The sequence below is a fragment of the Coccomyxa subellipsoidea genome (assembly GCF_000258705.1).
Source record: "Coccomyxa subellipsoidea C-169, whole genome shotgun sequence".
NCBI lineage: Eukaryota > Viridiplantae > Chlorophyta > Trebouxiophyceae > Coccomyxaceae > Coccomyxa > Coccomyxa subellipsoidea.
In genome coordinates this window covers 1,417,062-1,436,196 of record NW_005178037.1, presented here as the reverse complement: position 1 = coordinate 1,436,196, position 19,135 = coordinate 1,417,062, and the positions used below count along the sequence as shown (strand labels likewise).

The window sequence follows — 19,135 nt, the reverse complement described above, 5'->3', positions numbered from 1 at the left end:
GCACGCTTATAAGGCTGGCAGATCAGGGCAGGTAAGATTTGCATTCATCCTGTTGATTCTGGCACCAGTAAGTGACAGCACCTTGAGAGCAATGCACGGTCGCCGGTGATGCTCGCCTCCGTTCCACTCCTAGTGCCGAGGCTGTCTGTGCGCCTATGCAGGTGCTTGGAGCTGCAGAAGGGGCAGCCGCAAAGCATGCCAGGAAGGCGTCCAACAGCGAGGCCAGCAGCTCTGGGAAGAAGCATCTAACAGCAGCTGCCCGGCGGATCGCATGCAAAGCGTCTGCGGGCCCTACACTGAGCGCTGTGGATGCAGCTGCGCCAAAGAGGATAGGCAGGTCCCCAAAGCGGGTGGTGCAGCCTACAGCACAGCCTGCTGCTGCGGCACTCAGACAGTCTCCAGCGCGGGCGAGGAGGCGGCGGTCTGCACCCGCAGCGGAGGCCGGCGCTGCCAAAATTGCTCCTGGGGCGCTCAGAAGACGGGGCAGAAGCTCGAGTCCGGGAGCCGGCCCTGGCAGGCAAGACGGCGGGGGGATGGAGGAATTCAAGCGGGTCGGCAGGAAGCAGCGGCAGCTGGAGGCCATTGCTGCAGGCATGCTGGAGAAGGACGCGGAGGTGCAGAGCAGCAGCAAGGCGGGAGCCAAGGCCAAGGAGAGGGTGCGGCTGCCCAGCTTTCAGGAAATGGAGGACCTGTGGAAGCAGCGCCGGGCAGGACTGCTGCCGCACATGGACCTCACCATGGAGGAGGGCCCTCGCATAGCTGCCCACCTGACTGCCTTCTCCAAGAGCGCCAAAATGCGCGACTCCGCTCGCGCCCTCTACATCAATAATCAGGTCGGTGGCGGCCGCCTTCATCAATCAAAGCTCCAATTAAGGTTTCATGAGAGCATCAAGATTGATACATGTTAAGCAGTTGCACAGCGCATCATCGGACGCACCCTGCAAGTTCGCTGTATGTGGCTGTGTGGTTAGCAAGGCAAGTGCCTAACTCTGTGTGGGTTGCGCCATTGCAGCTGTTCTTCACGGCATCGACGGAGTTCTCCAAGTGGTTTGGCCGGGGCATGTCAGCGCAGCTGAAGGACACTCTGGTGGCCCTGGAGCCCGGCGAGGCTGAGGACGCCCTCTTCAACCTGTTTGCCCCCTTTGCCCTCAACACCTTCGGCGACCAGATCAAGAAATACAGGTGCAGCATCCTCCCTGTATTCGCGCTTCTTGCAACAATCTTGCTCCCCACTATTGCCCCTGCCGGAGTACTTGCCAAGCTGATATTTGCCTAGTATGAATTGGCCTCTGCCTGATCTTGTCTCATTCTCCTATCACATGCTCCCATTTCGCCTGATGTTGTCTCACTGTCTTGTTGCATGCTGTCATTCTCCCGGATATTTTCTCAATATCTGGTATATGCTAACATTCTGCCGAGTATTCTCTCCTTCTCTTGGTACCTGCAGCACTCGTAATCTTGTCATGTGCATGGTTAATCTGATATTTGGCTGCCTTTATAATTGCAGCGAGGCGATCAAGATGCTGGACCTGCGCAAACCGCACCTGTGGTATCCGATGGCGCGCGCGCTGCAGCGGCGGCTGGTCTACCACATGGGCCCTACCAACTCGGGCAAGACCTACAATGCCCTCCGCGCCATGTGCGCCGCCGAGACCGGCCTCTACTGCGGGCCGCTCCGCCTGCTCGCCATGGAGGTCTATGACGAGCTCAACGCCTCCGGCACCTTCTGCAACCTCACCACTGGTGAGATTACACACGCTGACTCATGGAGGCTTGCACACTGGAGTGAACCTCTCTGTGGGGCACTGTTAAAAGTGCAGCAGGGGCACTGCAGTCAGGAGAGCCAGATTATAATGAGGTTGCATTTCTTGTAGGTGGAGTTGGGATGGCAATGTGAGGGGATCCAGGCGATACCCTGTCTTTATGCTCTTGATTGGGGCCGCTTCTTAGCGCTCAGAGCTGTGTTCCGCATGCATGCACAGGCCAGGAGCGCAAGGAGGTGCCCTTTGCACAGCATACGGCTTGCACAATCGAGATGACAAACCTGTCAAAGCGTGTGGATGTAGCAGTGGTCGATGAGATCCAGGTAAAGGCTGTGCCTCACTGAATCGCTCATCCAATGCAACATCTGCTGTCTGTCTCCAGATTACCTTGTGCTTCATGGTGGGTTTTCAACGATCACCTTTACTGCTTTCATGCACAGACTTTGTACCATGAAGTAAGAGGAAAAAGTAAAATTTCTTTTATGCTCAGCAATTGTGGCCTGCCGTGCAGCAAATTGGGGATGACTCGCGGGGGTGGGCATGGACGCGGGCGCTGCAGGGCCTGGCGGCGAACGAGATCCACATGTGCGGCGATGGCTCCGCGCTGCCTTTGGTCAGAACGCTTGCGCACCAGATGGGCGAGGAGCTGCAGGTGCGAGGCAGCCCTTCAACTGCTTCCTTATTCTCCTTTAGGGAGTCAACTTAATCCCTTTTTCTCCTATAGGGAGGCAACCCAACCCCATTCCTGCAATTTTTTTGGGACGACTTTCTGAGAATGCTGTGGGAGGTTCAAAGTTCGTTCAAGAGCCCACACTCCACTGCATGGCTACCATCCTTTGGCGCTGCAGATATTGTTGGGGAGAAAGCTGTTGCTTAGTGGCGTTCAACCTGTGGCATTAGAGTGTGTGCTCAGATGCGTGGATACCATCTCCTAGTGCTTTGATTGTAAAATATCCAAGCCTACAGAGTTGGAAATGATCAGAAGTCTGTGTGCGAGCGCGGCAGGTGCACAGCTACGAGCGGTTCACGCCGCTGGCGATAGAGGCTGAGGGGCTGGCGCGCGGGTATCTGGATGTGCAGCCTGGGGACTGCATCGTCGCATTCTCGCGCCGCGACATATACGACATCAAGCAGCTCATCGAGGCCGGCACCGGCCAGCGGTGACTCATCTGCCACTTGCTTGAGCAACCTGTCCTGCACTGCCGACATTTGAGCAATTGAAGAGTGTATGATCATAGGTGAAGAGTGGGAAATGCTCTTTGGCGGATTGGAGGTTGATTGGCGCTCTATTCGTGCCACCCCGCATGCAGAGCCATGTCACGGGCATCAATTCCTTGTGAGGGAATTTTCTTCCACAATTTCCTTATGGGGATGCTATGCTCGTGATAGGAGTCTTGGCTTTGGACATACAGCTGTGCTTTGTGGTCCTTCCATGCAAAATGTGGCTTCCTTGAAGGTCATTCATAATGCGGCGGGTCGTGCGTGCAGGGTGTGTGTGGTGTACGGTGCGCTCCCGCCAGAGATGCGGCGGACGCAGGCCCGGCTGTTCAACGATCCAGACAGCGGCTACGACGTGCTGGTGGCCAGCGACGCAGTGGGCATGGGCCTCAACCTTAACATCCGCCGCATCATCTTCCACACCCTGGAGAAGACCGACGGCAGCTTCGCGCGCGTCCCCATCTCCGTCTCCCAGATCAAGCAGATCGCAGGCGCGCGCTCACATGGCTTCCTGTCACATTCTTGGCATCATCTCCTTCCAATGTGGCTGTGCTTGCACCTCACAGATGCCAATGGGTGGCCAGGCCTTATGAGATCTTACGTCAAAGTCTCATTTGCCGCTCCCATGATGATGAAAAGATGATTGAGAGAGTGTGCAGTTATGAACAGGACATTGCATCAGTGGATGTGGATGTGCAGCAGCTTTCTGGCCTCATGTACTACATGCCTTGCTCTCATTTGAGCATACCGAGAAGTGAAGGCAAGTCGATTTCTGTGATGGCAGCAAATCATGGCAACTCAAACCAAGGGAATGCTGTGTGCAGGTCGTGCCGGGCGGCGCAACAGCGTGTACGGGCAGGGGCTGGTGACGTGCCTGAACAGGGCGGACATTCCGCGGCTGCAGGAGGCCGTCGCCACCCCTCTGGAGGCCCTGTCCACGCCCACGGCCGGCCTCTTTCCCGAGTTTGAGCAGCTGGAGGCCTTTGCTGGCAACCAGCTCGAGCAGGACTTCCACAACATCCTCACCAGGCAGGCCCCTTTACACACATCCCTGCTATCAATGCTGTAATAGGGTGTGTCTAGGTGGGGCCCCCTGGTTCTGGCCCCTTACAACCTTTCTGGTGTAGCTCTTATGGCTTATCCATGACCCCGCAGTCCATTCAATATTTGAAAGCTCCGCCCATTCCGAGAGGTTATAAATTTCCCGGCTGGCGGGGGGCGATACAAATTCTGAGCGCCGTGCTCACGATTGTTTGGGTCTTCGCTGGGATCTGGCGAGTCCAACAAGGGTAGAATCTGTGGCAGCCTTTACCTGCAGCTTGCCTGCAGAATGCACCTTGCCTTCTGTCAGGAAAAGCGTGTGAGATTAATAATAAGAATTCATTACCAGAGGAACACATGTCCATGGGGCCTGCCCCTGTTGATTGCTTGCTGGCCAGAGAGCTGCCAATGTCTCTGTCAGTTATGATCCAGCAGATGACTTTTTTATTGTGGGAGGGGATCGCTGATTGCGGGAGGGTGAGTAATATATGTCTATTGTTTCAACAGGTTTGCAGCGGAGGCGCGAGTAGATGGCACATACATGTTCTGCAAGCAGGAGTCGGTCATCCAGGCCGCCCGCCTGCTGTCCAAAGTGGAAGGGCTGTCCTTGCAGGTGCGGGACAAATGCCCAAAGCAATGTTGGTTAGCTTGCAATACAGCACCAAAACATTGTCGTTATCTTGCCCTCAGCTCTTCTGACAAGCACTATATCAAGTCCATTGAGGGGCAGGATTTGTGGCAGCTTACTTGCAGCTTGTCTGCCGACGCACGTTGCCTCTGGCAGGAGCGGCGTGTTGTAATAGTAGTCATATTGAGCAGTGCTGGTTGGGGTGCAGGAGCGTTTTTGGTTCTGCATGGCCCCCGCCAACCTGCGCAACCCGGTGGCCGCGGCCGCCCTGCTGCGCTTTGCGCAGAAGTATGCAGCCAAGCAGCAAGTGCCTGTCGACGTGCCCTGGAAGGACCGCGTCCCCCAGACCTCCCAAGAGCTGTGCGACCTGGAAGCAGCTCACCAGGTGTGCTCTCTTTTCTTGCAGCAATTTTTGCTGCTTCTCGTACCACTGTCGCTGTAGTGAAGGCGTCAGGGCTGGTCCATGACTCCTTCGTCCCTGTAAACTTTTGCTTCTCATTCCACTCTCCTTGAATTGAAGGCGGTGGCTCTGGCCCGTTCCCGCCTGTGTGCATGTTGGGGGACCCTTGCTTGGCGCATGCCTGTTCCGGGTAGTGAGTGGGTAGGGATATGCATCGCAGGTGATCTCGCTGTGGGTGTGGCTGTCCCACCGGTTTGATGAGGAGTTCTTTGTCGGCCGGCCGCGCGTGGAGGAGATGTGCGAGCAGATCATCTCGATCATGTCCGAGGGGTTGCAGCAAATGTTTGGGCCGACGGCGCTGCTGACCAACCCGAAGCTGCAGAAGGCTGTGTGCCACAGATTTGCCAGCTGGACCAACGGCGCTAGGAATGCCGGAGAGATGGTGCACTACCTGTCGCCCAGCCGGCCTCCCCTAGGCATGGGCCTGCTGCAGCCTGACCCGCCACTCCTGAGCAAAGTTGCTTGAGCCGTACGCCTGCAGCCATTGCTTTGAGTATCAGGATGACGTGGCCTCTTGTTGACCCTCTTGACCTGTTGAATTCATTGACGTAGATCAGGCCTTCTGGAAGAAAGGTTACAAGGTGCACGGTGCTGGCAGGAATAAGGAGCTGCTCATGCCCTGCTCATGATGTACATGTGGTGTTATACAGAGTGGAGAGTGTGAGACCGGTCAGCAAGAATTGAATGAACACGACTAGGGACTGACGCAATGTGACAGGTGGAAATGCATCCATCTGGCAGATTTGGCCCAATTGGTTAATTGACAAGTGCAATCGCATGCGACTACCGTAGTACGCTTGCAAGATCTCAAGATCTTGCATCGAAGCTTCGATCAAGATCAAGCTATCGATGTGTAGATTACACCGTGTAATCATGTGATACATGCAGTCAAACCTTTACGTAATCCCGGAGTCTACCATCACTTTTTAAGGTCAACCACATGAGGGGAGCTGGTGGGTGCTGTGCTAAATTGTCATCGAGGGCTGCAAGACCCCTGTCTCCAGGGGGAACAAAAGCACAAGCTGAGCTTATCCCCCCTGCTCCCAAAGGGGTGCTGCAGCGGCTGCTATATAGCTATATATATCACCATATATGGTTGCATGCAGGGGATTGGCTCTTAGATCAAGCCCTAAGCTAGCTTTGTATATTATGGCTAATTGCACAATTTGGGCTCATTTCTAAAATCCAACCTCAACATTTTCTCACGGGGAAGGTGGTAGAATCTGGAATATCCCTGCCAAGCTTGGGGGCTTAAGGGCTTTACGCTCAACCCTACTTCGACTTCTCAGGCCTTCAGCTGGAAATTCAAGGCAAAGGGATGAGCTAATGTGCTTTCAAGTGGTCATGTCAGCAAGCAACATCGTCACGAAGTTACTGTGTGCATATTTGAGCGTTGACCTTGTACTAGAAAGCTAGATCACACTGAGATGCCCCGACCCCACCGGAGGCCAGCTCACGCAGGATCTTGGTATGAAGATGACGGTATGGCTAATGCTTGCAGTAACAATAATGTGAGCGTGTTCATTGCTGGAGAGGACCGATGCCTCCTTTTTAAATTTCTGGCAAATCCATGGAACCTGGAAATATGCTCGTATACTGCATCCACATCATAACATTGTTCAACACGATACTGACAACTTAGCTTTAGAAAGCTTTTTGAAACGATGTTATGGCTGTTCTCTTCAGGGACTCGATTGGCTTCTCAGATCGAGAATTGGATTGGTGCTGTACCAACACCAAGGGGTGCTCATGCCCGTGCCATCATAAGCCCGTGAGCACTTCAAGCCTCCCTTCTGGTGTCTGTATCCCTTCTTTACCAAGGATGCGCATGGCTGACGTCCTTGTGTGTGCACAACAGACATGCTGGCTACAGCTACTGCGGCCATGTCATGGCTCATGCGTACAAGCAGATCAATCCAGAAAGAGTGTACGTCGCTCCATAATACTAAGTTGTGACAAATTTCCTGCAGGCAGTGTGTATTGAGTAATTTTTCTGTGTGCTTCTTGTGAAAGCCCCAGTGCCCTGCTGTGGCACAGGTCCCGGGTGTTCATTCTGGGCCCATCACATCATTATTACACAAGGAGGTGCTGCCTGTCTCCGGCGAGCAGCTATGACACCCCTCTCGGTAAATTTTGCAAGCTTGGCGTACACAAGCGATGCCAAAGGTCACTCTGATGCATGCATGCATCCCAAGGGTTGGGATTCCCAATACTGCTGGTGTGCAGGTTCAGTCAGCATAGCGTTGGACATTTACCAGGAGCTCCAAGCCACTGGACAATTTGATGTGATTGACATTGATGTGGACGAGGTGAGCCTGTGTGCTGGAGAGGCAGCTATGTGGTGCACTCACAAGAGTCTTGCAAAGAGCGCCTTGCGCAGTCTAAGGCCTTGGTGTGTTAATGACAGGCAGAGCACAGTCTAGAGCTGCAGATGGGCTATCTTGCGCACATCATGAGGTGTGCAAACTGAAGAGGAAACTGAATCCTACATGGCTGGATGGTGGTTGCAGATTCTTGTGAACTTTGGTTCTGCTGCAGGGGGAGACAGTTTCAGCTTGTCCCCATAATGGTTGGATCTCTGACTCCCGAGAGGTGTGTTATTCAGGATTTTTCCCCAATAGTGAAAGACATTGGCTTGCAACAGGGAGCTGGGCAATGCTTGACAGATTTGCAGTGCACACTGAAGCATCTGAATCTGGGTATGTTTTGCAGAGAGGCAGCCTATGGGAGGTTGCTGGCAGGTTACCTGGATGACCCATCCAATGTCTTCATTATCTCCTCGGACTTCTGTCATTGGGGATCGCGCTTCAGCTACACCTTCAATGACTCATCAAAGGTGGGATGTTGCAACTGCTTTGTTGCGTGATGGACTTTGTGTAACATGAGCTTTAGCCACAGATAATACCGTCATGTCTCTTGCTAACGAGCAGTCTTGCAACAATGTGCAGGGGCCCATTTACAAGGCCATAGAATGGCTTGACACACAGGGCATGGACATCATTGAGCAGGTATGAGGTGTGGATGAACTCTTACCAGCGCTGAGTTGAAGGCCTCACCCTGTCACTGGCATTGATAATGTCAGTATGAGCTGTGAATGCCGGCTTGCAGGGGGATCCCAAGGCCTTCACAGAGTATTTGAGGCGATATGGGAACACAATATGTGGCCGACATCCCATAAGTGTCTTCCTGAATGTGAGTAATTGCTTCCTGTGTTGTCCCCTTTGTGATGACATCAGCATGACTTGCAAAATGAAGCGCTGCTCCGGGTCAATGTCTTGAGGCTTGCATTCTGCTGTGCAGATGGTCCGCTCTTGCAGAACAAAATTTGAGATCAACTTTGAGAATTATGACCAATCTGCCAGAGTTGCCACTTTCCGGGACTCGAGCGTCAGCTACGCGGCTGCCATTGTGACAGCAGCTGCGCAGTCTTGACACAACAGTGCCAACAGTGCCGAAACACATGCGACCATGATTCTTGCAATTATTTGCATGCCATTGCAGTGGCGTGCCCGACATGACTTTTCTGAAGCTCCAGCATTTGGATACTTCAGGATTACAATTGTGAGCCCGCCTGTACCATATACAACAATAACGCATCTAGCTCTGCCACATGTACATGCAGAAGCTTGACCTCTTCACGCTGTACAGAAGACATAAGGCTTGCCAGCAACTGCAATGAGCCCTCTAATAAATATTATTAGATGTGTAGGCAACCCTGAACAATGTGACAAACAACATGTAAAACAACTTGCATCTTACAGGTCTGTTGGTAAATGCTGGCAGTATTCAAAGGCAGCTTTCATGAAGCATATACGTCTGCAGATGCAGCTTGACTTGCAATGGGTGCTACAACCGGCTGACTTGATAAAGCCGCATAGTAAATCAGTACAAAAACAAATACATGAATCACTGTTAGGTAGACCGCCGCAAAAATGCGCCCAACCTTATTCTGCAACAGCAACCTGCACCAATGCACAAAATCGGACTCAATCATATCAGCCGTGGCCACTTCAGAGGTCAATATCTTTGTCTGCAAACGGAAAAATTGGGGATCTGCACCCAATATCTACAGATCAGCACATCCCCCACCAGTGACTCACCTTGTTCCTGACAGGATGGCTCTGTCATGGACCGGCAGCGACTTCACACGGCTGACCTCCTCGCTCTGCTGGAACTCAGCAAATGGGTTAAATCGCGCCTCGTACGCCTGCGAGGCCATGCACCAGCCATCTTGCATGATCCTGCTTTTGCCCTCGAGCATTGCACTCGCCATAATCCCTTACAATTCAGACTCGGAATCTGCATCAAACAAATCAAGCCAAGCGGGATTGCAAGAGACACAAGGCAGTGCGAGTGCCATGTAGGGAGAAGGGGCTGCCTCACGGCTGCCTGCTGCTGAGCACTTCTAAGGGGGTGCTGTTGGTATCCATGCTTGCAGCAAGGAAGGCGTCTGTGACACCGACCTTCAGGTAGCGCTGCTCGGCGGCCGAGTGCACAGCTTCCTCGTCATCGGCCTCAACAAAGCCGAAGCAGGCGCTGCGCTGCCGGGCCGGCCGCGCGCGCAGCTGTGACGGGGATGCAGACGGCCCCACCTGCGGCCGCGCATCCCGCTCCGGCGACCCACTGCCGCCCAAGTCGATGTGCACCGGGCCGCACTGCAGGCGGTGCTGCTGCGAGGCCTGCATGGCAGCACGATGCTCTGGCTCATACATAGCAGGAGCTTGGAGACCTTGGGCCTTTAATTATTTCTAGAAAGCGGAATGTGCGGCGGACAAGACCCACCGGTGCAGCACAAACTTCACGTAGTCTGTGATACATCTGTCGTGTGTGGATCCCTACCTAGTTGTACCCCTCAATCTCCTGCAAGGGAAGGCATTTTGGGCAAAGGGTTGCACGATTGGAATGCCGGCACACGCTCTGTACACGTTTGTGTGTAGGTACCTGCCCCTGGTTAGGTACAGGCTTGTTGCAGGGCTGACCTTGGGGTGTGCCACGCCCTCGCTGTCAACCTGGACAACCTGGAACCCGTCGGAGGCGGAGTGCTTGGCGGAGAAGCGCTGCAGGTAGCGGATCTTCTCGTACAGCTTCACGCTGTCCGCGCGAGCGCCCGCCAGGTCCGAGCGCGCCGCCGCCAGCTGGCCCCTCATCCCAGCCATCTCACCCTCCAGCTGCTCCACCCTGCATGCGTTGCCAACACCTCCAAGCTCAAAATTCTAATGAGTGTGTGGACCACAGTCGGGAGCCATGCACAGCGTTTTTGATCCAAGGGTGGTCAGAGCATGGTCCCTGCGCAGGCCGCAATTGAAACCAAAGACAGCAGTTATTAGTCCTAGGAGAAATCAACAGGAAAGACCAGGAAGTGGACAGCTAGGTGGGAGACGGTAGTGATATGCAGGATGGTGTGCCCAAGCTTGTTGAAAGGGAATGTGAAGCACTGTGAACGCCTCTCCCAAGATGCAGACAGAGCTCAGAAGCTCGGGGAGGCACCTTCCCCTGAAGCGGTCCCGCTGGCTGGTGATGATGCTGAGCAGGGATGAAGATGGTGCTCCGCTGGCATGATGCCCTGACGCCTCCTCGCCATTCTCGGCATGCCCTGCAGATGCGGGCCGGCTGCCATCGACGGTGCTCCCCACATTCTGGGAGGCTTGCAGGAGGTCCCTCTCCAGGCTCTGCACGAGCGCGGCCTTGTGCCGCGCTTCCTGCTGCAGGCCGGCCAGCCGATCCTGCATCTGCCCCATCGCGTCGTCCTTGGCCTTCAGCTGCTGCTGCAGCGACTGCAGATCCGCCGCCAGCCGTCGATTGCGCGCCTGCGGCACAAGCACCACCAGAAATTAACGCCCTCCATTCACAAAACTTTGCCTAATTTCAGCATCAACCCTTCAATTGCTCAAGGTACATGGACTGTGTAAGAAAACAAATATGGGCTCCCTCCTTGGTTGGGAACGGAGTTGTCCAGAGGGTGAGGTTATTGACCTGCAAGATGGCATGCAAGGATGCAGCGGAGGCAGATGATGTTGCATGGCCACTTGTCTCCGGCTCCTCTCCTGCACATGGAAGACAAATGATGCGCTTTATAGGGCCCATCATCCCTTCACTCTGCACTGTACACCTCCATAAGACCGCTGCCACCAAAAGGAAGGCCATTTGACAAAGTCTGCTGACCGGCAGTTCAAATTTCTGTTAGAGCTGTCGTCTTGCAAAATGATGTCATCATGTGGCGGCGGCTGGCGCGCACCCTCGGTTTCCTCGTGGACGTCCACGAGGTGGCGCAGTGTCTCGATGCGTGCGTGCAGGGCCGCCACCTCATCGGGGGCCGCGCGCGAATCCAGATCAGCCTGCAGCGCCGCGCACTGCTGCACCGCCCGCTGCAGCTCCACTTGCGCCAATCCCATCTCCTCCGCATGGCTCGACTCCGCCTCCTGGAAATGCATCTTGCACTGCTCAATTGCCTTGGTGGAGCTGCTGACTAGACCATGCCTTCACGAATTACTAAGCGGAAGGATTACCCCCACTGTGGAGCCCGAACCGGTGTTGTTTCAACACCATCTTCAGTTGAAAATCGATTTCATTGTGTAGGTTTTTGTGAATTTTGGAAGTAGCAGGCAGTTGAGGTGCTTGATAGATATATGCAAGTCTAGAACCTGGGCTTGCAGTGCCCCCGGGTAGCTTCGGTCAAGAAGTAGTGTGACAGTAAAACCTTGCTGGGTGCTTGTTTCAAGTGCAAAGTCTGAGGCAATTGTCGCGGGCCTTGGAAGTTGGCTGGTGCAAGCAAGGGAAAGACTTGCCTCAAGCTGCTGGCCCAATTGCTCCACCTCCTGCCTCAGTGATCTGATGGCATCAGCGGCCCTTGGTGTGACAGAGTCCTCGGCAGCTGCGAATTGGCCTGCGCGATCCTGGGAACCGGCTGTCAGGCCATTTATCCGTTCCTCCAACAGGTCCTTTTCAAGCTCCAAAGACCTGTTGTCCACAAATTTGCTTGCCTGAGCATGCATGCCTTCTTTATACTCTGGATACAGTGCATCTATGTCTTTTGTTGAGAGCACAGATGCCATGCAGCAGGCAGGATTGACAAGTCAGACCTGACACGGAGACCAAGACTGTCTCGCTCCTCAGCAGCCAGCTCAGCAGCTGACGCAACAACATTGCTGGCCGCCTCTTTCTGTTCCCTCAGCTCAAATAGCTGACTCTGAACCCTCTCATGCTCGGCCTACAACATGACAGCTTGATTGAAGGTCAATTTATACGAGTGCACCTTGGCACATTAGCCTGCGCATGCAAGCTTTTGGCAGCACTCCTTGTGTATATGTAGCATGCACAATGAGCACCTGGAGTAAGGCCATATCCTCTCGCAGCCTTTTGATCTGCTGCTCAGATTCCTGCCGCTGTTGGTCTGCCTCCCGCTTCAAGTCCTCCACCTTGCTCACATTTTGTTGGAGCTGGCTGTCCTTCTCGGCCTGATGCAGCACAATCTGCATGAATCTCCTTTTCTTAATTTACTACTCAGCCCTGTGAAAGTCACGTTACATATGTACGGATGGTTTTTTTATGCTGAAGCTGAAACATGCCAGACCTTCTCCTTGAGCTCTGCCTGGAGCTCAGCAACCTGTCTCTCCAATTCTCGATTCTTGAGAACCGCCTCACTGGCGCTGCTGGCCTCGCTCTCAGCTGCCTGGCCGTACAGTTGCAGTCGTTTGTTCTCTCGCTGCACCTCTGCCAGACTCTTCTGCAATGGCTGCAGCGCATGCAGGAATGGCAGAGGATCTGGAGCCTGCGACAGCACGCCTGCCAGCTCGCAGTACGCCTTGGTGGCCTCCTCTGCTCGCCTGCACATGCTGGGCCTTCAGTATCCCGTCTCAATTGCACAGGCATCGTTGGTGGCATGTGCAGCAATACTTCGCAGGCCACAGAACCTCAGGTAGTAAATTCTGAGCTCCACCTTTTGAGTGCGGCAGCGTCTCTGCCGTCAAGAGGTGTCTGAAAGTCCGCTCGTCGGCATGCCAGCTCTGCTCTTTTCTCCTGCAAAACGTATACACTTCCAGATGTTCAGCTTTTCAAGTCTTGGATCTTAGGATTACGGGAAAATATACCAATTTTGCATGTAAACCACACCTGTATATTGAAGAGTCGCCAATATCCTGTGACGTCCTTAAGGTTGCTCAAAACTGCAAGTGAATCAGCGGGGATGTTTGGCTGATGGGCAGGCGCCTTAAACTCTTCTGAAAGCAAATCTGAAGCAATGGCCCTTGTGCGATCCACGACAGAATTTTCAAGACCATCTATCACGCTATCTAAGGCTTTGTCAAAGTACCCCAATCCAAAGCTCGACATGTTAATGCTTTTCTTTTTGGTGTCAAAGTTACAGAAATACAAGCACGATATTGCCTCGAAAGAAAAGAATTTTCAAAGAAGACAATCGCATTTCTTCTGCATTGATCGCAGTGCAAAATAGGGCCAAGGAGGCATTTCAAGTTTGAGCTGTAGGCTTAGTCACTGCTGAGTTGGCGGATGAGATTGAAGTCAACTGTTGCGACTGTTTCAATCTAAGTGCCCTGTATTCTTAATCGTGCTGCGAAGTCTTAGAGGATGAGATGCTGATATTCTTAAGGCAAATTGAAGGTGTGGACTAGTTGTCCAAGGAAGCATTGATCTGATCTGGCACGAAGCGATGTCATAGACGAGACGTCCAGGCGCCAAATTAGCATTTTCTGATGACGTCGATATCTTTCGCCTTATCAAATTCTGCGGTCTTTGCGGGAACTCGCGAAAATGCACCGTGCTTCCTTGGAAGTCGGCTCAGCAAACAGTTCTGCCCTGGGAGAACTCACAGCAGGAATTTAGATAGATGCATCAGGTAACTGAATTTATTTGATAAAACCTGCCTTTTAGTGTGATCACGCAAGAATGCACAGATGTAACGCAACATTGCACGTTGCGTTCCCCACTGGCAAACCTTCCACCTGCAATTTAGAAATCTACGTCTACCATACTGCTTGCAGGGCTGCGAAGAGAGTCAAGGGGCCCAAGACTGGCCAGACCGGCCAAACCGGTGGGAAGACTGGTGGGAAGAGTGGCGGGGGACCGTCATATAAATCTCCTGGGCAGGTCAAGGAGGGGTGTGTTTCTCAGAGCTTCCGCATTAATGACACTCTGACTCAGCCTGTCGTCTAAGTCAAGAACCGTGCAAGCATTTAGGTGATAACGGTGCGCCTGCTGCAGAGCGGCGTACAAGGAGGAGACACGGACAACCATCCTGACTCTGGATCGTGTGTCCAAGACGGTCCCCAGCGGCAAGCAGATCCTGAAGGACATCGGGCTCGGCATGTACAAGGGCGCCAAGATTGGTAACTTATCTTGCTACAGTACCCCATGGTTCAGCTGTTGTACAGAATCAACAGCCTGGAGACAACCCTCCGTCCTGAGAGTCCAAGAGACTTGGTGCTACGCAGGCATTCTGGGCATGAACGGCAGCGGGAAGTCGTCCCTGCTGCGAATCCTGGCGGGTCAGGACAAGGAGTTTGATGGCTTCTTGCAGCTGGCAGATGGCATCAGGGTGGGCTATCTGGAACAGGAGCCTGCTCTGGATGATGGCCCCACTGTGGACGAGAATGTCCGCCCGGCTGTGGCGCACATGCAGAACCTCCTCACAGAGTTTGAGGAGGTGCCCTCCCCCCCACCTGCTGAAGATCGCAAGCTCTAATTATCCAAGCTCTATGTGGGTCCAAATTGGTGCTAAGTAGAGCACATTCAGTGTATCAAGGGGAGTGTAATAGAAGGGAGAACTGATTAGAATATTAGACAATCGCTCTTTCTGTGCTCCCCCTGAGCGTATTGAGCCAGCTTAATCTGATGCATGCACGACTGGTGTTACCAGGTGAGCCAGAAGATGGCGGAGCCAGATGCAGAAGTGGATGCACTGATGGCGCGCATGGACAGGCTGCAGTCAGAGATCGATGCTGGCGAAGGGTGGGAGTTGGAACGCCAGCTGGAACGCGCCACTGATGCCCTCAGATGTCCACCAGGTTTCACATTTCACCCTCATCATTTACATAATCAGCACATTTGCATCCGCCCTTCTTAGCTTTCAGAAAGTTGTGCTTGACGTATACTTTTTCATGATGCTGTGCATCATTTACATGTCCTGCATCCTTGCATCTGCCCTTCTTGGCTGCACCAATGTTCGCTTTGTGTTAATCAATCTACATCTATAAGACATTGCTGCCTGATAATCAACAAGCTTCAAATCGTGATTATAATGTTATCTATGCTCTAATCAAGTAAAGGGGCAAATCTTCACTGTGCAGGGGATGCCATGGTGACCAATCTGTCCGGAGGTGAGCAGAGGCGAGTGGCAATTGCGCGAGTGCTCCTCTCGCAGCCCGACATCCTACTCATGGATGAGCCCACCAACAACCTGGACGCGCAGTCTGTTGCCTGGCTGGAACGCACCCTGGCGGCCTTCAAGGGCACCGTGGTCGCTGTCACTCACGACCGCTTCTTCCTGGACAATGTAGCAGGTATAAAGCAATTTGCAGACTGCCATTTTTGCAGAAAGGCAGGTATCTACATTCAACTGAGCGCATCCGGGTACACTGTGGATTCTAGGACATACTCTGTGGCATCTGCTCTTCCTGCTGAGTGCCATATTTGGATCCGTCATGAGAGGTGATGCGTCTCAATATGCAATCCCCAATCCGATGTGGCTGCAAGTGCTGCATGCGCCTCTGGGCTTGCATGGACTGCAGGCATATTTGGCAAGTTTAGTCACGCTTGGGGTGTGCTGTGCCAGGGTGGATCCTCGAGCTGGACAGAGGCAAGGGGATCCCCTTTGAGGGCAACTACTCGCAGTGGCTGGAGGCCAAGGCCAAGCGGCTGGGGTCTGAGACCAGGAAGCAGGCTGCGCTGCAGAAGCAGATTGAAGGAGAGCTGGAGTGGGTGCGCTCGCAGGCCAAGGGCCAGCAGAAGAAGGGCAAGAGCCGCATGCGCCGCTATGATGACCTCGTACAGCAGGTGAGCATCAGTCATTACCCCAAATCGAGGTCAAGGTGAATCCTTTGGTGCATGGCATTTTTACAAAATCTCCATGATCTTATATCATGTATCAGGCAACTCCAGGATTTGTGCGCAATCTCAGACAGTTGTCGCATGCCATGCATGTAATTATTACCAGTCATGAGTTGCTTTGGCAATTAATGTTGAAAACAGTCAGGCCTACAAATAGCTGTGCTGAAGGTGCCAGAGGTCATGAAAAGATAGCAACTTTTTCTGTGGGCATTGAAATGAAGCTGTGATTTGCACAGGCTGCGGAGTATACGCGGCAGTCCACGATGGAGTCAATCACAATTCCAGTGGGCCCCAGGCTGGGTGACATTGTCATCGAAGCCAAGAACCTGCGCAAGTCCTACGGCGATCGAGTGCTCATGGACAATCTGAGCTTCTCTGTCCCTCCTGGCAGTGTCGTAGGTATGGCCAATCGCAGCTGTCAAGCTGCTTGTAGTATTCTCATGATGGGAAGGCTCGCATTATTATGCAAGCCCCAAAGCCGTCGCCAGCACAGTGTACTGGCATGCCTCTTGCTATGTACAAACAGGATTGCTCAGCATGTAGCTGCATTCTGCGATTTCCAATGTCTGCACCCACATTTGTGGCATTGAAGGCATCTGGATTATATCAAATGGCTTCCTTTGAGGTTGTGTGTGTTGGCAGGTATTGTGGGAGGGAATGGATCTGGAAAGTCCACGCTGTTCAGGATGATCATGGGACTGGAGCAGCCAGATGAGGGGGAGCTCGTCATCGGCCAGACAGCGGCCCTCATGTACGCCGAGCAGTCCAGAGAAAACCTGGATAATGACCGCACGGTGAATTTCTGTCTGCTCAGCTGCCTGGTGCTCTAAACATGTCAGTGCACAGGGGAATTACATGGAGCCACAATGGCCATGTTGGTGCTGTAATCGCAGGGAACTACCAGTAGCGATGCCGCTAAACGGGGAATCACAGGGAATTACTAATGGCAGTGCTGGTGTACAGGGAAATACCGATGGCCAGATGGATGACAGGAGTGTGTTACCCTGATGCAGGTGTATGAGGAGATTGGGGAGGGTCTGGACGAGCTGGACGTGAACGGGCGCAAGGTGAACATGCGAGCATACTGCTCCTGGTTCAATTTTGCAGGGGGTGACCAGCAGAAGAAGGTGGCCAACCTGTCTGGCGGGGAGCGCAACCGCCTGCAGCTGGCAAAGGTAAGGACAGCTTAGAACATCTTGTCAAGGGCGAACACCAGATTGCTGTGCGGCAACTGCGGAGTGTGCGCCCCATCATGTCCTCAGGATAATCAAGCCTGAATAATCAAGCCTTTTGTAATGCTGTGCAGGTCCTGAAGAAGACCGGCAATGTCTTGTTACTGGTGAGATCTCCCACTTGAGGGATTTGGTTTCTTTCTGGCCCTGCCTTGCCATTCCACAATTTGTTCCTGCCAGCTGCTGTATCACAGCACAGCTGTGCGCAACACCTGAAGTCATATAAAGCTCCACAGGCCACCTGAAGTCTAATTGGTTGTGCAGGATGAACCGGAGAATGATCTGGATGTCGAGACACTGAGAGCCTTGGAGGACGCACTGGGCTCCTTTGCAGGTATTTTAAAGACCAGTCCTGAGCCATATATGCTGCATATTATTGAAATGATGTCTGCTTGATGTGCGGCCACATTGCTTAAGAGTGGCATGCGCACCGCAGGCACATCCCTCATCATCTCCCACGATAGATGGTTCCTGGACCGCTTGGCAACACACATCCTCGCCTTTGAGGATGACGGCTCCCAGGCATGTTCCCACCACAGCTAACTTTTCCACCAGATTTCTTGCAATCCATCATGATATATTTTCGTTTAGACCGCCAATCTGATGTGCATGACTTCTGATGCGCCGGAAGCATGCGTGTGAAGCAGAATCCTGGCCGTCTCAGCTGCTCAACATGTGCATTCAGGACACATTGTTGCGTCGACCTGGTGTACAGCCATTTATTGTCAGATGGTGGTGTGCAGGTGTGGTTTGAAGGCGGCTACTCAGAGTATGACGCTGATCTGCGCAAGAGGACTGGTGGTGACCCCACGCGAATCAAGTACCGCAAGATGGCAATGCTGGCATGATGTTGGCGCAGCTTCTGATCAACAGCCAGATATCCAACTGAAGTATGTGTGACAAACATTGTTCGGATCTTAGCATTGTCAAAACCAGATTCAAATGCTGTTCTTGGATCATGGACCCCTCGGACTGAGCTGTTCAGGGGAGCAACGCTCTGAACCCTCAATGGTTTATCTCGCTGACTTCACAGTCAAAATTTGCCACTTCTATACTTTCCCTCTTAAAAGGATTTATAAGTGTAACATCTGTGATATTGGACGTTGCCTGTGCTCAATCGTGCAGTTTGTAGGACCGATCATCCTTGACGACATGTGCATGACTTCGTAGCTTGCGGTCCAATGTCTCTCAGATGCGATTTACACTCCGGCCGACTACCGCTGTTAGCACATTGCAATAATCATACTAGAGTATCATACACTAGACAACAATTAAAGAATCATCCTGCATACAAACGGAGGCCAAGGGCCAGGCGGGGATGTGTTGGAGTCAGAGCAGAAGCGTCGACAATTTGGACTGCCATTTCGCAACTACAGGTCTGCTGAACCCACTAGTAATCATTTTGCACAGTTTGTACACATCTGTGCAAACATTTGATTTACACACAATGCTCCATCAGGTCAATACGCCACCTCAAGACCGTGATCAGAGCTGATATTGCGATGCAGGGAGGATCTTCCAGCATTTTGAACTTCATCGAGAATGCACCTCCTAGCTACTACCTCATTTACATGTTTGCAGCTGGACTGGGCATGCCGGTGGGTGTTTCAGCACACATGGGCGAGGTTTCTCAATCTGCATGCTCCTGGTCAGAATTTGTTAACATGCCTGTGTGTAATAGTGCAGCGAGGATGCCTTTGTCATCTGGATTGGGTCAAAGCTGTGGCGCGGT

The 19,135-nt window shown here is 53.0% G+C and overlaps 4 protein-coding genes across 4 annotated transcripts; 3 read left to right on the top strand and 1 right to left on the bottom strand.

Annotated features, from left to right (window-relative positions):
* Window positions 1–737: 737 nt before the first annotated feature.
* On the top strand, window positions 738–5,576 carry COCSUDRAFT_28627 (hypothetical protein; the record flags this gene model as incomplete). The annotated part of the gene is made up of 11 exons (XM_005648602.1): window positions 738–833; window positions 1,013–1,182; window positions 1,508–1,743; window positions 1,983–2,086; window positions 2,275–2,415; window positions 2,769–2,923; window positions 3,252–3,435; window positions 3,766–4,046; window positions 4,530–4,635; window positions 4,859–5,035; window positions 5,271–5,576. The coding sequence occupies 11 exons, from the start codon at window positions 738–740 to the stop codon at window positions 5,574–5,576; spliced, it is 1,956 nt and encodes a 651-aa protein (XP_005648659.1).
* An 855-nt stretch (window positions 5,577–6,431) lies between these two features.
* On the top strand, window positions 6,432–8,867 carry COCSUDRAFT_28623 (UPF0103-domain-containing protein). The gene is made up of 11 exons (XM_005648601.1): window positions 6,432–6,592; window positions 6,797–6,881; window positions 6,969–7,037; window positions 7,148–7,236; window positions 7,337–7,419; window positions 7,518–7,567; window positions 7,649–7,702; window positions 7,823–7,946; window positions 8,059–8,118; window positions 8,219–8,302; window positions 8,411–8,867. Exons 1-11 carry the CDS (start codon window positions 6,538–6,540, stop codon window positions 8,540–8,542), a joined length of 885 nt encoding a protein of 294 aa, XP_005648658.1. The 5' UTR covers window positions 6,432–6,537; the 3' UTR covers window positions 8,543–8,867.
* Window positions 8,868–8,909: 42 nt separating this feature from the next.
* COCSUDRAFT_83683 (hypothetical protein) lies at window positions 8,910–12,941 on the bottom strand (the record flags this gene model as incomplete). Its single annotated transcript, XM_005648866.1, has 9 exons — window positions 8,910–9,072; window positions 9,211–9,317; window positions 9,574–9,789; window positions 10,090–10,288; window positions 10,598–10,917; window positions 11,084–11,154; window positions 11,346–11,529; window positions 12,436–12,564; window positions 12,681–12,941. The coding sequence occupies 9 exons, from the start codon at window positions 12,939–12,941 to the stop codon at window positions 8,910–8,912; spliced, it is 1,650 nt and encodes a 549-aa protein (XP_005648923.1).
* COCSUDRAFT_36277 (ABC family transporter) lies at window positions 12,428–18,251 on the top strand (the record flags this gene model as incomplete). The annotated part of the gene is made up of 13 exons (XM_005648600.1): window positions 12,428–12,445; window positions 14,385–14,451; window positions 14,557–14,768; window positions 14,982–15,129; window positions 15,412–15,624; window positions 15,897–16,117; window positions 16,408–16,570; window positions 16,814–16,965; window positions 17,185–17,346; window positions 17,478–17,510; window positions 17,668–17,737; window positions 17,840–17,925; window positions 18,147–18,251. The coding sequence occupies 13 exons, from the start codon at window positions 12,428–12,430 to the stop codon at window positions 18,249–18,251; spliced, it is 1,650 nt and encodes a 549-aa protein (XP_005648657.1).
* Between the last annotated feature and the right edge of the window lie 884 nt (window positions 18,252–19,135).

Coding starts and splice junctions, on each gene's coding strand:
- COCSUDRAFT_28623 (XM_005648601.1), top strand. CDS start 6,538: ATGCCCCGACCCCACCGGAGGCCAGCTCACGCAGGATCTTGGTATGAA. Junction 7,947..8,058: donor CCTTCAATGACTCATCAAAG/GTGGGATGTTGC, acceptor AACAATGTGCAG/GGGCCCATTTACAAGGCCAT. Junction 8,303..8,410: donor CCATAAGTGTCTTCCTGAAT/GTGAGTAATTGC, acceptor TCTGCTGTGCAG/ATGGTCCGCTCTTGCAGAAC.